Source organism: Schistocerca piceifrons, chromosome 4, assembly GCF_021461385.2.
Source record: "Schistocerca piceifrons isolate TAMUIC-IGC-003096 chromosome 4, iqSchPice1.1, whole genome shotgun sequence".
Lineage (NCBI taxonomy): Eukaryota > Metazoa > Arthropoda > Insecta > Orthoptera > Acrididae > Schistocerca > Schistocerca piceifrons.
The window spans coordinates 16548615-16564621 of NC_060141.1; the positions used below are offsets into that span (position 1 = coordinate 16548615).

Sequence of the window (16007 nt, forward strand, 5' to 3'; positions counted from 1 at the left end):
CTACCGATTTCTGATCGAAGTCTATATTTATTAATGGCGTCATTCCATTTACTGTGTGGAACTGTATACACTGTGTTTTGTCAAAGTTTAATGAGAGCCCATTTGCAGAGAACCACTTAATGATTTTCTGGAAAACATCGTTTACAATTTCATCAGTTAATTCTTGTCTGTTGGGTGTGATAGCTATACTTGTATCATCGACAAAAAGCACCAGCTTTGCACCTTAGTGAATATAGAATGCCAAGTCATTAATATATATTAAGAACAGCAGAGGACCCAAGACCGAACCTTGCGGCACCCCATTTTGATTGTTTCCCAGTTTGAGAAATCACCAGCGTTTTGCATGTTATGTGAACTGTTTATTTCAACTTTCTGCACTTTTCCAGTTAGGTATAATTTAAACCATTTGAGCACTGTCCCATTGATACCACAGTACTTGAGCTTATCTAGAAGTATTCTGTGATTTACACAATCAAATTCCGGTTACTCAGAGCATTTAATATTTCATTAGTGAAAGTATATATAGCATTTTCCATTGAAAAAACCCTTCTGGAAATAAAACTGACATTTTGTTAAAACTTTATTTTTACAAAGGTGTGAAGCTACTCTACAATACATTACTTTTTCAAGAATTTTGGATAAGGCAGTCAGAAGAGAGATTGGGCAGTAGTTGTTGACATGAGACGTATCCCCTTTTTTATGCAATGGTTTAACAATGGCATACTTCAGTCTATCTGGGAAAATACCCTGCTTAAGAGTGCTATTAAATATGTGGCTAAGAATCCCACTTATTTCTTGGGAACAAGCTTTTATTTCCCTGCTGGAAATGCCATCAATTCCATGTGAGCTCTTATTTTTGAGAGAGTTTACTATCTTCCTAATTTCAGAAGGAGAGGTGGGTGGAATTTCAATTGTATCAAATGATGTGGGTATGGCCTCTTTCATTAACTGCCTTGGATCTCCTAATGAACATTTGGATCTTACTTTCTCTACAACATTTAAAATATGATTATTCAAAATGTTTTCGACTTCTGGCTTGTTGTTTATCAAGTTTCCATTCGCTTTGATGATGATGCTGTCATCCTTTATCTTGGTTGCCCTGTCTACCTTGTAATAATATTCCAAATTGTTTTGATTTTGTTATCAGAGGTATTAATCTCAGACATGATGCACATGCTCCTGGACTTTTTAGTAACCTTTCTTAATGTAGCACAATAGTTTTATAATATTTGGCTGTTTCTGGGCCATTACTCTTTCTTGTTGTTAGATACAGTTCCCTTTGTGATTACAAGATATTTTTATTCCTTTAGTAAGCCAAGTTTTTTTGCATGGTTTCTTATAATAAGATTTAACTAATTTCTTGGGGAAACAGTTTTCAAATTCTCTTACAAGTGTATCATCAAATAAGTTATATTTAAATTAGCATCAGGTTCCTTGTACACCCCATCCCAGTCTAACTGCTGAAGATTTTCTCTGAAATTTCTAATTGTTGGGTCATTAATTGAATGCACAACTTTGGAGGGTAGTTTTGAATTAATGAATGGAGCTATGTCATATACTGTAATTAGTTGAGCATCATGATCAGAAAGGCCATTCTCAACAGGACAACAATTTATGTTTTTAAACCTGTCTTGGTCTATAAAAGTGTTATCTATCAATGTGCTGCTGTCCCTTACTACCCGAGTAGGAAAATTAATGACAGATGTCAAATTGAAAGAACCGAGCAAGACTTCCAGGTCATTCTTCTGATTACACTCTTTCAGTGAATCAACACTGAAGTCCCCACAAATAATAATATTCTTTCCCCTATCTGACAGATAGCACAACAAGGCATCCAAGTTTTCCAGGAATAAATGAAAGTTTCCTGAAGGGGACCTATATACTGTTACAATTATAAAAGAGCCCTCCTTCAGTTTAAGTTGACAGGCAAATGCTTCTATATGTTGGTCTAGACAAAACTTTTTTGTATCTAAGCTTTCTACACAGTGATAACTTTTGACATATATGGCAACTCCTCCTCTCACTTTATTCTCTCTACTCATATGTACAGCTAGATTATAACTACTGATATTTAACTTTTCCTTATCAGACACAATGTGATGCTCAGACAGGTATAGTATATCTATTACATTATCAGATTCAATGTCGTCTAAACAAACCAGGATCTCATCTACTTTATTCTTCAATCCCGGGATATTTTGGTGAAAAATGGTAACATTATTTTTTACTTTACTTTTGTGAGAATCTACTTTTTTCTTTAACTCACCAATATTTTGGTTAAATGTGGGAACATTATTATCTACTTTCCTGTTGTGAGAATTTTGTGAGTTTTGGACCTCTTTAGCACCTGCCTGCCTGAACTTTTCATTGGACACTGGAAGGATAACACTGTTGTTACATTTGATCACACACAAGTGGATTTCTAATTCCAGGACGTGAACATTCATATGCTCCTAAATATTAATTAGTACCGTGTTTTCTCGTAAGATTATATTATTATCCTCAGGTGAACTCCGTTATTTTCCACTTTGAATAGTTTATGTACGCATCCTCCAAGAAATATCGAAAGTAGTAGAAAGAGTGTGCTATTAATTATTCTGCGTTTTTCTGCAGTTTTGTCAGTTATTTCCTTTTTCTTTTTTTACTTGCGATATCTCCAATTTGGTATGTTGCAGAGAAAAGTTGTGGTGTCAATGTTGGCAACGAATCAGCGTTAGCCGTTTGGTTGATATGAAATCCACAGGAGCGCCGAAATCACGTTGTTTTAATACATACGTTTGTTACACATCCGTGAAGTGTGAGTATATAATAGACAACACGAATGTTTGCTGACGTAGATATTTGAATTAACATTATCTGCTGTAAGTTAGCGTCACGTAGCGTAATTGGGCGTTATGACATTTGGTGCCGGTATTGTTAAATGATAAACGATCATAGATGATTTCATGAATGAAAAGTATGCTGAATTGTCACAGAGCAGCCACAGTGTGAAATGAGTGTTAAGAAAGTTGACCCCAACGTAAAATGTCCAATAAAAAAATCACACCAACGCACCTAAAAAATCTGTTGAACCTCAGGCGCAGAAAAGAATAGCATTTAGACTTTTAATTAAAACTTGTTTATGTTCCGGTTCTTATGTGGGAGAAAAACATAATTTGAACAAGACTTTGCAGATCTCAAACCAGCAACATTATTTATTTAGTCTCAAAACAGGAAACACACATTTTGAGGTATATAAACAAGTCGAGCTACATCCGAAACCAGTGTTCTATGTTTGTGCATGGATAGTGCCCTTAAATAGTCGAAGAGCCGATGCAATCAAGATTTGAGAATGCTCCGTTAGTTTTATTAAATTAACGTTACTTGTTGAATTATCTCGTTTTTTATACATTGAAAATGGTCACAGGTAACAGTGGGCACGTCTATTTTGAAAGTAGTGTACTCGCTGTTACACGGTGTACACAGACACGGGCTCCCGAACAGAATGTTCACTTTTAATACTGTGCTGATGTCTGTACAACAGTAAACGCCCATCTGTCTTTTCCACATTTCGGATGTTAATTATTTCTTTTTCAGAAATATGCTGAGCTCAGCCATGGACAGAGCAGTGCCTTTGGACCCATTTAGGTCCCATGTCGAATCTCTGGAACTTGCTGGAAGGGCACTGGATAGAGCTCTTCAGAAAGACAACTGTTTCCCTTCTTTAATAGAAGTCACCCAAGTAGCACAAGGTATGTTACATGGCAAAATCAATTTCTCTCTCTCTCTCTCTTTCTTTCTTTCTTTCTTTCTTTCTTCCACCTCACAACTCATACTAGATGATTGTCGTCATTAATTTGTGAGACTACTGTATATGTAACATACTTCCAATTACTGCAGGTGATAGTGATGTGGTATTCAGACTGTTACTGTGGATAGCAACTGAATTTGTTTCCTGACCTCATGGAATCCAAAAAAATTAAAATGCTTACTCTTTCATTCAGGGATTCTGACAGTGATACAGTATTTGTCATAATAAAATGGAAATAAATATCTCCAATGTACATGGACTCAGAATATAAAAATGTTTCATGAGGTTAGGGCAGGTGGTTGTCCACGGCCTTGCTTAAGGAACCATCCCGGCATGTACATGCAATGATTTATGAAAATCGCATAAAACCTAAACCAGAATAGGTGAGCTGAGGAAATTCTGTCCTCCTACATGTGAAGTCAGTACCTTAACACTATACATGTGGTTGGTCCTTACTGTACAGTGTTCTTTTTATCAGACACAGTTTGTGCCAAAATTTTTGGACAACATAGTTGTGTGGAGATAACGATTAATTTACGTATAATCAATTATTCAAAATGACAGTCACAATCGCATTATTTATTTTGCCGCCAACTGGTTTCAACGCGTGATGGTGTCATCTTCAGGGCAATTTAACCCATTTGGTCACTCACTGGAGTCGTCGCCCTGCCTGTGCACGGTTGGTAACTACCAACTGTGCACGGGCAGAGTGACGACTCCAGCGAGTGACCTGCTAACCATACACAGGCAGGGTGACAACACCAGTGAGTGACTAAATGGTGTAAATTGCCCTGAAGATGACACAATCGCGGGTTGAAACCGGTTGGTGGCAAAATAAATAATGCGATTGTGACTGTCATTTTGAATAATTGATTGTGCTAAAATTTTATAACATAGAAAATAGTTTCCTGGTAAATAGTAAAATATGATAATCTCTTATCCAAATTTTGATACGGTTTTCTGTGAATTCCTCATTCTGCATGAATGACAAGCAGTCTTTTTAGCAAATCAAAGCTTCGTGTTGATTATATTCCTATCTTTTAGTTTATTGTTAATTCTGAACTCCATATGTCCTGGTTTTAAACAGTGTGTTTGAAGTTTAGAATTTTCTCTGTACTAAGTTCTGTAGTTTTATTTGAAACTGTTACTTTCAAGTCTGTACTTCATGTATAAGAAAATAAAGATCTCACATATGTATAATCAAGGAATTAGCGGAATTTTAAAATATTTTATTAGTGGACAATGTGGCATCCATTGTTTTTGATAGTACTTATTACTAAGCTGTACGTAAATACTTGGCAGGTCGCCATATAATGTGTGGCGGTGAGTAACTATTACCATTTACTAGTCATTTCCTTTCGTGTCCCCCTCACGAACTCACAACTTCATTTGTGTTGTCATTGTGATTCATACACGAAGTGTATGTTTGCGGCAGTAGAATTATTTGGCAGTCTGCCTCAAATGTCGGCTCTCTAAATTTCCGCAATACTGCTTTGCATCCAGGGTTTCCCATTTTTCATTAATTATTCTTTTCCCATACAATAAACCTCATCACATTTGTTGAATTAAAGTTGTGGGTTGGCAGAATTCAAATAAACAAGTTATGAATCACTGAAGTTAAAGTTGCTCATATCCTGGTGGAATGCCGCCTCCTCCTGGCTCTCCGCGCTATTCATGTTCTTGCAAGTTATTTCTCCCTCACATTGACAGATGACTTACAAAGTTAAATCATTTATGAAGTGGACTGCATGTTGAGTTTGGTAGTACCTCTCCATTTTCAATATGATCGTTCTAACTCTTCAGTAAATATTAGTCACTTAGCTGGCTTACCTAATTTCATCTGACTGCTGTTGCTGCTTCGGCATGATTCAGACATTGCCTATGTAAAATTAATTCACTTAAATATAATTGTGCTTGTCTGGAAGCAGCACTTAGCAATTCTTACATATTCTGACCTGGAGGAGGTAGTGGATCTCCCCTAACATGGAGACATTTGTGCTGATTCTGAGTGTGCAATGTGCAGTCAGCAGTCAACCTAGAAGGGAGGAGCATTACTTCCTCCAGTGACTCAGTTCTCTTGGTTTGTGGGGCTGCCTGCAATTAGTGTTGGTGAATGGAGGTGGATGTGAAGGCATATTTTGTCAAGTGATGGCAGTGTTCTATTTGCAGTATTGCATTAAAAATAAAAAAAATAAAAATCCATGTCAGTGTGGTCCTGTGGTTAGCATTAGATTACGTAAGACTGCAACTTCAATCCAGCTATTGTAGATGACACAATGTGGTGGTTAATAATATATTTCAGTAAAGAAGTAGGATGCCTTGTTAGTTAAAACCTCACAGAACTGCTTGATGTGGAAATGTGGTCAGAACCTGGCCTCGTGTTAGGAAGGCGTGGCTTTCAGGTCTGTTTCAGGCCATCCTGCCAATATTAAGTGGTTCTTTTGAAAAGGACAGGGCCAGTTTCCTGACATATGATTATCTGATCTGTGTTTGTTCAATCTCTAATACCCTTATTAGTGGAATGTTCCTACCAGAAGACTTAAGACCTTCATGTGTGCGTGTTGCGAGTATGGGGTACTGAGCTGCAGGATGACCACTTCCTTTTCTGTGTTGCAGTTTCTGCCTCTATCGTATGCTATTACTTCCATTCTTCTTGTCAGTCACCCATGTCATCCTTTTCACACTTTGTTCGGTAATGGGTGCCTCTTGTGCCCCATCAGTGTTGTTTCTGGGAGGGACAGTCCACACTCTGCCATCTTCGTAGATTGGAAAAAGTAGTCCGACAGGCATTTCCTTAACTCCCATCACCTGCCATTGCCTGGCACCATCAGACTCTGTGACTGGTCTTTTATATGTCCATACCGACTTTTACTTCAGTTTTTATTTCACCAGTTGCTCCAAGTCAGAGTTGTTACTTCTCTGCATGGACCCTTTCCTGTGGTTTCCAAATTTCTTCTGCAAAAACACAGATCAGCATTTATGTCATCTTACCACAGTCCATGCTGTCCCAGAACTTTACTTGGGTGCCATGCTGGAAGCGGTTTTTGAATCATCTTTTTTTTAAAGAACTGACTTGGCTGCTCCATATTTGTCAACTAAAGACTGAATGCAAAGCTTATCTTTCTCTGCTTCCTTGCCCACACATCTTCAGGTGTGGATTGCACCACTCTCCATCAAATCTACTGGGTATTGATCCAGTCACACTTGGCGACTTTGTTTGCCAGGTTTATGCCTCGGTGGTGCCTTCGGCTTCGAAGTTGTTGGACCCAGTCCTGGAGAGCGTCACTCTTCCAAAGTGAGGGTCTTCATTCTTCAGCTTCAACAGTACCAACTTGTACACACCTATGCAACTGCCATTTGACAATTTCCTGACCCTTCAGTATATCCTATTCTTTCTTGCGTGCAAAGGGCATTGAGCCCCTGTCAACTGCCACTGGGTAGGGTTACTAGTTGGAATGCTCCTCACAGCCCACTACCAAGACTTGCACTTATACCCCCTACAATTACTCCCCATGTTTTCTCGCCCCCCTCCCCCTTTGGTTTTTTGCCCAGGCCCCAGATTAGGACTGATCTGTTTCAAGAACCTAATGTCTGTTGCCACCCCTTAACCTTTCTGTTTCTGTTCCTTTCAGGTCTTCAGGAGTATGGTGTGCTACTCTCTTTCACATTGACAACTCTGAAACCACGGATAGGATGGGTTATGCTTTTATGTGTCTCGTTGGTTAGGAACACCGTTCGATGCTGGGATATGTAGTGTTTTTACAGTGGGCCTCATGGCCATAAGCAGAGCCCCTTATTTCATAAAAAGAGTCTCCCTTGACTGATTTTAAATACATAGTGACTCTGTGGGCAGATTTCAGACCAGAGATCGATGTCACCAGTTTTACCATTGTCACTGTTTGATATCTGCTATTCATCACCTTCTCTCTGAGTGGAACCGTAGTGCCTGCTCAGCTGGCTACCTCTGGGTCCCAGGTCATATGGGTATCCCAGTGAGTGAACTGGCTAATCAAGTGGCTAGAGATGCGATCACCTGCCCTCCATTTGCTTTGACGATCCCAGCTGCAGATTTGTGGATGCAATTTAGACCTCTGCTCTCTTGGAGGCTGAAAACCATATATGTAAGCTACTGCACCCTCTCATGAACTCCACACTACCGAGGAGATGACTGCTGCATGGCAAGGAAGAAATTCAATGTTTGTCTCCTCCATATCAATTATATTGGACTGACCCACAGTTTTCCTATAAGTAATGAGCCACCCCCACATTATTGTTATGGAGCCTTACTGGTAGTTGCTCATATCCTGGTGGAATGCCCCTTCCTTCTGGCTCTCCATGCTGGACATAGTCTTCAGAATTTATTACCTCTCATGTTGGCATGCAACTCACAGACAATTGAACTGGTTCTGTTTTTTTTTTCTGTGACAGTGGTTTTTATTTTCAGATACAACATTTTAAACTGCTTTTGTGATGAGGAGGTGATAAAAGGGATTGTGGCATCTCCTGCCCCATGCTTAGTCAGGGGACCCTTCACCCTGCCTCCTTTGCCTGCTGCCTCATTCACTCCTTTTCCTCTGTTTTAATTACTTTTAGGCAGTTTGCCTCTTTTTCTGCTGCACTGTGTTTCCTGTTTTGGGAGTAGCATTCTGTTGATCAGTGGGTGCTGTCCTCCTCCTTAAATTTTTGCCTGTGTTGCATCATGGCTTGAGCAGCCTGCCCCCCCTTTTGTACGGAGAGCCCTGGGAGATGCCCAAGTGCAGCACTAAGTATTTTGGTCATACTGTTTTATTATTGATGGTTCAATTGATGTCTGTTACATTCTCTGAAATTCACTTCTATTGAAATTCTGGATCTCTTGACTAGAAGGCATTCTACTCACGGAAGCCTCATTCACTCTTAATTGGGTTAACAGATATTGCATGCAGCTGGGGTGTCTGTCGCCAAAGCTGAGGCCTGGGGGCCCATTTTTCTGCTATAACCTACGTACTGGTCCAGCCCATTTAATTTAAATTCTCTGTAAATGTTTACTGCTTTCAGTGCCTCGCTTTTACCTCTCCTGCATACTTTCTTCTTCTAAGCACTTTTCTGGTTATCACTACCTCTTGACCAAGGGACTGATGATCTCACTGTTTAGTACTTTACCACCTATCAACAAACCATCCTTGTTTGTTCCTAGTTCACAATTTTTTTTAACATAGTCATTGTCCCATTAGAGGTATATTTCCTTCCATATTTTCCAAAGCACGAGCTAAACTGGAAGGACATGAACTGTGAAATGCAGGTACCTCCCTTAATGTGACCATCTTGACATGGTGTTCTTGGCAGAACGCCATGTGTTCCCAAAACACATCACTGTAGCAAGTCTATAAGAGGGTTTGCTAGGTATGTGTGTAGTTGTAGCCCCTTGGCAATTCAGGAACCCACTTCTGATCTGCGACCTGAGAACCCAACATGTAAGCCATTGAGTATACAGTGTCTTTTGTGGGACACCAGGACTGTGAGGAATACCCAATGTGTCAAATAGTCTTCGCTGCAGCTGGATGCCATCCGTGTAGATTGTTCTTGGTTGGAGTGGGTGATACCATGCTGGATAATCCACAGTGAAATGGATTACACTCTCAAAAGTCGGTTGCTGTGAACCTCTGGCAGTTTCATCAGATGGGCTTGGCAATTATGATACTAAGCCCAACCACCTTACAGTGACCCTGCCTTTGTATTCCCCATAATATCTAGTATGTACTGGAAAAGTTGTACTATACTTAATGGCTAAACCTTAATTCTTTTTAGAAGACATACAGTAAAAGTTTGAAGAGGTAGTGGTATTGGAAAAAGATGCCAAACAGCTCCCTTTTGGCTGAGGCGGTTCCCCATTTATGTGATAGTGTGCAAGGCATCATTTTTTTAATTACATAAAGGGAGAAAGACTGCTAGTAACACTATGTAATCTCATTGGGAGTGCGTGCATCTTCCTGCCAGTAGTTGGAAGATGCTTACCTGTTGATTGTATGTTCCCCCAAACCATATAAAAGCATTTTAATGAATGATAATTATTTGAGAGTCCCTCTGTTGACCCACAACACAGCCATAGGTCCTGAGTCATTTCGCTATCAAATTATTCAATGTCTGAAATTATTCATAAACACTGCCTGCTCATTGTTTTCAGTCTATCTGGCTTAGAAGTGATTTCCCTTTATAATGGTGAGAAAGTTCCGGCATACCAAATTCTCAGCCAACAAGAACCCAACTTCCATTGACAGTTCTAGATCAATCAGTCTGACTAATAAGTTCTGTAAATTTCTTGATACAATGGTGACCCATAAATTGTGCTGTGTCCTTGAATAACTCTCTTTTGTCCACCTATCAGTATGGCTTCTGTAAGAGTACTTATGTGTCTACTTTCTTAATGTACATATATAGATAAATGCAACTGGGACAGGTCAATCAAACACATCTAACATGAACACAATTAATCAATGTTCCAATATCAGACAACACTAAACAGAAAAGCGTATACTTCAACTATACTAGCAAGCTTTAGTAGTAAAAATATAGATCTGTGTGGTCCCCAACTGATTCCACATTTTTATGTTTGGAAAAAAACAATCTGGCAGGCTGTTAGTTGGTCGGTACATCTTTCATCTTTGTATGGGACAAAGAGTGTGGCTTCTCTTTGGGCCTAGTGTTGAGTGTTATCATTTTCATTACAGCCTTCACAGTGGGCTTTGTGAGGCCATTGATTACTCCCACACTTTATGCTGACGAATTTTGGATGGACCTCAGTTTCAGTATTCATGCGCAGGAGTCTGTTCTTGAATCTTCATCATGGCTTTCAGTTTTCACCCACTAAAACACAGATTGTGCGTTTTTGCCGCTGTGCAGTTGTTCAACCATCCTCAGAGCTCTAGTTGGGAACCAACACATCAAGACAATCACACATTCACAGTTTTTTGAACCTTCTCTCAGACAGTAAACAGGTGTGATTAACCCATATCTGTCGACCATAAACAAGTTACAAGTGGAGTGTAAAAGCTCTTGGTTTTCTTAGCCATACCTCTCAGGACAACAGTTTCATCACTCTAGAGTGCCTCGTGTCACAACTAGATTATGAATGCCAGATAAAGATTCAGCAGCACCATTAGCTTTTTGATTTTTAGATTCACTTCATTATTGTGGGTTTAGGCTCATCACTGAAGGAAAAGTGTAGACTTCTGACACCACCAACTGCTTGTCATTTACACTGCTACTATGTACCAATTCCGTAGCCTTTTGATTATCAGATTCTTTTTCCTTCCCAGGAATGCCGACCCAGTGTTCAAATTGGAATGCGTTAGGGAATTCTTTGTAGCAGCTTCCAAGCGTCTCTTCAAGAATGTGCTATTATCCCACCTTGATATGTGCACAGACCACAAGTCAACTATTATGAGGGCTTAAAATCTCTTGGCGCCACCATTGTTTTCCATCGTAGCTTCCTCTCAGCCCTGCTGCAACTGAAATCATTTATTATGATGACATAGAGATACAGAAAAGACATGGTATGTTTTCACTTATGCCAAACACTAGGAACAGCACTCTTTGTAAGAGACTTGTACTGCCTTCAAGGCAGAACTGATGGTTAGTTCTGGATCTCCTACATTTCATTGAGAAGAAAAATTACAACTTACATTTGTTATGCTTTGACTTTTTGAACAGTCTGCAGACTATAGACCAATATTACCCGTTCTCCTTTCGATCCTAAGTAATGTGGGAATCCCGGGGAAAGAGTAACTGATCGCTTAACTAGGGAAATGACTAATGATTGGCATTTGTTATATGGCAACTGGTCACTGTTTTGTGAGCGTGCAATCTGTCACAGTTAAAGCCGAGAAAGGTGGGCTTCTGCTCCTTCCAACAAACTGTGTGCTATTGTGGAGACCACTGCTGTGCAATGTTACTCCTTCTGTTTGTCTTGGAGAGAGTCCACTGCCTTATGCTGGCTTTGTGTTGGTCATGCCCATCTGGGTTGTGATTTTAAACTTTGCAGCCAGAGCCAGACCCCTCCCCACCCCACCTACGTGGCTGTGATTCTTTGCTAGTGCTGGTTCACATCTTCCTGGAGTGGCCCCATCATTACAGCTATTTGACGAACATGAATCACAAGGACGTCTTATGCCCAATTCTGGCTGATAATGAAAGGACAGCTGGGGAGGTTTTATGGTTTCTCCAAGAGACTAGTTTTTATTCACAGCTTTAATGTTTTGACCTTTATTAGAGTCAGAAGACATTAGGTTGTTGGGAGGTGTGCCTCCTGCCACATGCTGAGCCTGAGGACGTCCTGAGTGCCATCTGTACTCTTGCTAGCCCAGTCATTCCCCTCTTACCCTGTTTATTATCTTCCTTGTTTTCTTATACTTGCTATTATTTCAGATTTTAACCACATTCTTCTTGCATTAAGCTCCTGTTTGTCCTCCTTAGATATGTGTGTTTATATCAGTTTTTGAAGAAACAACTTTGCCACTTTTGACACTTACAACTTTATTCACAAAATCTACAAATGCAGGTTCTACGGTGTAGCCATTTTCAAATGGATTACAGCCAAAAATTAGTTCATTACATGTCAGAATTTCTATTAAAAAAAAAAAATCCACAATCTATATACATCTACATTGAATTTACAGGCTGAGTACTTAATATTGCTATTGTCTGTATTCAAGTAACATCACACCATAAACATGTTCACTGTCTGATGAGTGCAAGGTATTCCACTACATCTCGCGTGCAAGACTGTGAACACTGAGTGCAGCAATGGCTTCTAAAAAGTTGCTCAATTCTATTTTGACTGTCTTAAGGAGTGTGACCCCCTCCCCAGACCATTAAAGTGTTTTTGTATCCTCAGTCATAAGCTTCCTCTACTCTTCCATAAATTTAGCCCCCCTGCGAGTCTGGTGGTAAGAATAGGCCCGCGGTATTCCTGCCTGTCGTAATAGGCGACTAAAAGGAGTATCCAACGTTTCGGCCTTAATGTGATGGCCCCCTACGAGGTTTGACCACTATATTTCAAAATTTTCCATTAGTTCGTACCGTTTGGGGAAGGACGCCTTACATGGTGCATTCTATATCCATCTTGCCCTAAGATCTGGCACACCTGATATTGTCATGGAGTTGGCCTTACACCGAGCTTCCGGCCACATCAGCTGCAGTGTGTTCCGGGTAGCATACGTGCCCTCTGTTGTGCACTTCCATCTTCACCGTCATGATACACATGGATATTAGACACCCGACATCAGCACGGTAGCCAGTCCGTTGTGGTGGGGTCGTCATGTACTCTCTTGGTGGTAGCCCCCTGACTACACAGGGATCGCACTGCTGATGCCTGAGCTGCTACCTCCCCATGTGTGCCGAGGAGTTGATGCCTATCCGTCTGGGGCATCAGGACTTCCAGCAAAGGCCATCCTGCCAGGTGGTCTTTGCTGTGGCTGGGTGGCACCCGTGGTGAGAGCCCCTGGTTGGAGTGGGTAGCATCAGGGCGGATGACCCACAATGAACCGTGGTACATCATCTCTTGCTGGTGGGCCTCCACCAGCAGTCTCTAAGCGATCCAGGTCTAACCTCAACAGGAAGAAATATGATCCGAGATCATTTCCCTCCCTGGCCGCTCCATGGGAGACACATATGGCTTAAGACGACAGTGCCGATTATTCACCCCGATACCTTGTCTGTACACGAGTTGATGGTGAATCATTTATGTCGACGATACCCCAGTTTTTTGTGGAGCATATAGAGAACAAGTTCGGGGAGGTGGAGGGCTTGTCCAAAATGCGCTCTGGTTCAGTTCTCATCAAAACGGCATCCTCTGCCCAGTCACGGAGGTTGCTCGCTTGTGACAAGTTGGGGGATGTTTCAGTTAGCATCACACCCCATAAGAGTCTAAACATGGTCCAGGGTATTATCTTCCACAGGGATCTTCTTCTGCACTCAGACGAGCTATGCGCCAACCTAGAACGACGAGGTGTTCGGCGCGTCCATCGGGGTCCGAGGGATAATCAGGTAGCCACCGGTGCCTTCATCTTGGCCTTCAAGGGTGATGTCTTACTCTAAAATATCAAGGTGATGGTTTACCGCTGTGATGTGAAGCCATATGTCCCTCCCCCGATGTGTTTTAAATGCTGGACGTTTGGGCATATGTCAACCCAATGTACTTCCAGCATCACATGTCGAGATTGTGGACGTCCTTCGCATCCCAATACTCCATGTGCCCTGCCTCCTATCTGTGTTAACTGTGGAGAACGCCATTTGCCCTGCTCGCCGGACTGTAGGATTTTCCAGAAAGAACGGAAGATAATGGAATATAAGACCCTGGACCGCCTGACCTACACCGAGGCTAAGCAGAAATGTGAGAGGCTCCATCCTGTGCTAATGACGTCGACCTACACCGCTGCTGCAACAGCAGTTCTCCCACCCCCCGTGTTGTCACGTATGGTTGGCTCTATGATAGGGGTCAGAATCCACTGGCCCTTTTGATTGTGGGGAGGCACTTCACTCCCTGTTGCTCCCGCTCCATCTACTTCAGGAGTAACACCCCCCCCCACCCACCCCCCTCCCCTCCCACCCCCCAACCATCGGGAACATCAGTTCCCACTTCCCAGCCAGAGAAGAGTAAGGCTTCTTCGGCTACTCTCGCCAGGAAGGGGTCCCTTTGGGACATCCCTTTACAAGTTCCGACCAGTGGAAAAGCGGACACCTGCAAGTGGCTGAAACAACCACCAGTCGCTGGTTGTAGGGTCACATGGTCGTCGTCCGTCCCTGAGACTGACCCAGTGAAGCCCTCCCATCCTGAACCACTGAACACACAGCGCGAGAAGCAGAGAAAGAAGGTGGTTCCCAAGAATGATGACAGTGTGGTGGCACCCGTCCCACCACTTCCTGCAAGCTCAGCGTCTGAGGATGAGGTAGAGATTCTGGCGTCTGTTGAAGACCTAGATCTCACCGGATCCTCGGACGCAATGGATATCATTCGTGCGGGTACTGAATTGGTGGCAGCAAGCGACCCAGCAGTGTAATCTGCCTCTCCACTCCCTTCCCACCTTCCTCAGCCATGGACAATGTCATCCTTCAGTGGAACTGCGGCGGTTTCTTCCACCATCTTGCTGAGCTCCGACAACTTCTCAGCCTTCACCCTTTCTTCTGCATTGCTCTTCAAGAAATTTGGTTTCCGGCAATGTGGACCCCCACCCTCCGTGGCTATCGGGGTTATTATAAGAACTGGGCAGCTAATGAAAGGGTGTCTGGTGGCATCTGCATCTATGTCCTTCACTCTCTTCATAGCGAGTCTGTCCCTCTACAAACACCTTGATGTGACAGACACAGGCTGTTAATGTCTGCAGTCTCTATCTTCCACCGGATGATGTTGTCCCGCAGCATGTCCTGGTGGCACTGATAGCCCAATTGCCGCCACCTTTCCTGTTACTGGGCGACTTCAACGCCCATAACCCTCTGTGGGGTGGGTCAGTGGCAACAGGTCAAGGCGCCACCATTGAGAACGTATTGGCACAGGTCGACCTTTCCCTTTTAAACAATGGTGCCTTCACACATTTCAGTGTGGCACATGGCACAAACTCCGCCATCGACCTTTCGATCTGCAGCCCTAGCCTCTTACCGTCTGTCCAATGGAGTGTGCATGACAACCTGTGTGGTAGTGACCACTTTCCGATCTTTCTGTCACTGCCACAGCGTCACTCTTGTGGGCACCCTTGCAGATGGGCTATGAATAAGGCTGACTGGGACTAGTTCTCCTCCATGGCCACTATTGCGCTTCTTTCTAATGAAGCTATTGATGCTGTGGTTCACTCGGTCACCACCGGCTTCGTTACAGCTGCAGAATCTGCCATTCCCTGTTCTTCTGGGTCCCCCCGGCTGAGAACTGTGCCTCGGTGGTCGCCTGAGATCGCTGAGGCGATTAAAGATTGCCGGCGGGTGCTCCAGTGTCACAAGCGACATCCCTCAATAGAACACCTCATCGCCTTCAAATGGCTGCATGTGCGGGCCCACCGCCTTATCCACCAATGAAAGCAGGAGTGCTGGGAACAGTATGTCTCCACCATTGGGCTCCATATCTCTCCATTGCAGGTTTGGTCCAAGATTAGGCACCTCTATGGCTATCGGACCCCTGTCAGCGTCCCTGCGCTCTCACTGAATGGAGCGGTTTGTACTGACTCCGACATAATTGCAAACCTCTTGGCAT

General features: G+C 42.4%; 1 protein-coding gene across 1 annotated transcript in view; it reads left to right on the forward strand.

Annotated features, from left to right (window-relative positions):
* The first annotated feature begins 2688 nt into the window (after nucleotides 1-2688).
* LOC124795542 (nuclear pore complex protein Nup155) overlaps nucleotides 2689-16007 on the forward strand; it is a 258190-nt gene continuing 244871 nt past the window's right edge. Inside the window, 2 exon segments of the mRNA XM_047259615.1 lie at nucleotides 2689-2797; nucleotides 3577-3731. Coding sequence (XP_047115571.1) covers nucleotides 3581-3731 — 151 coding nt within the window. The 5' untranslated portion in view covers nucleotides 2689-2797; nucleotides 3577-3580.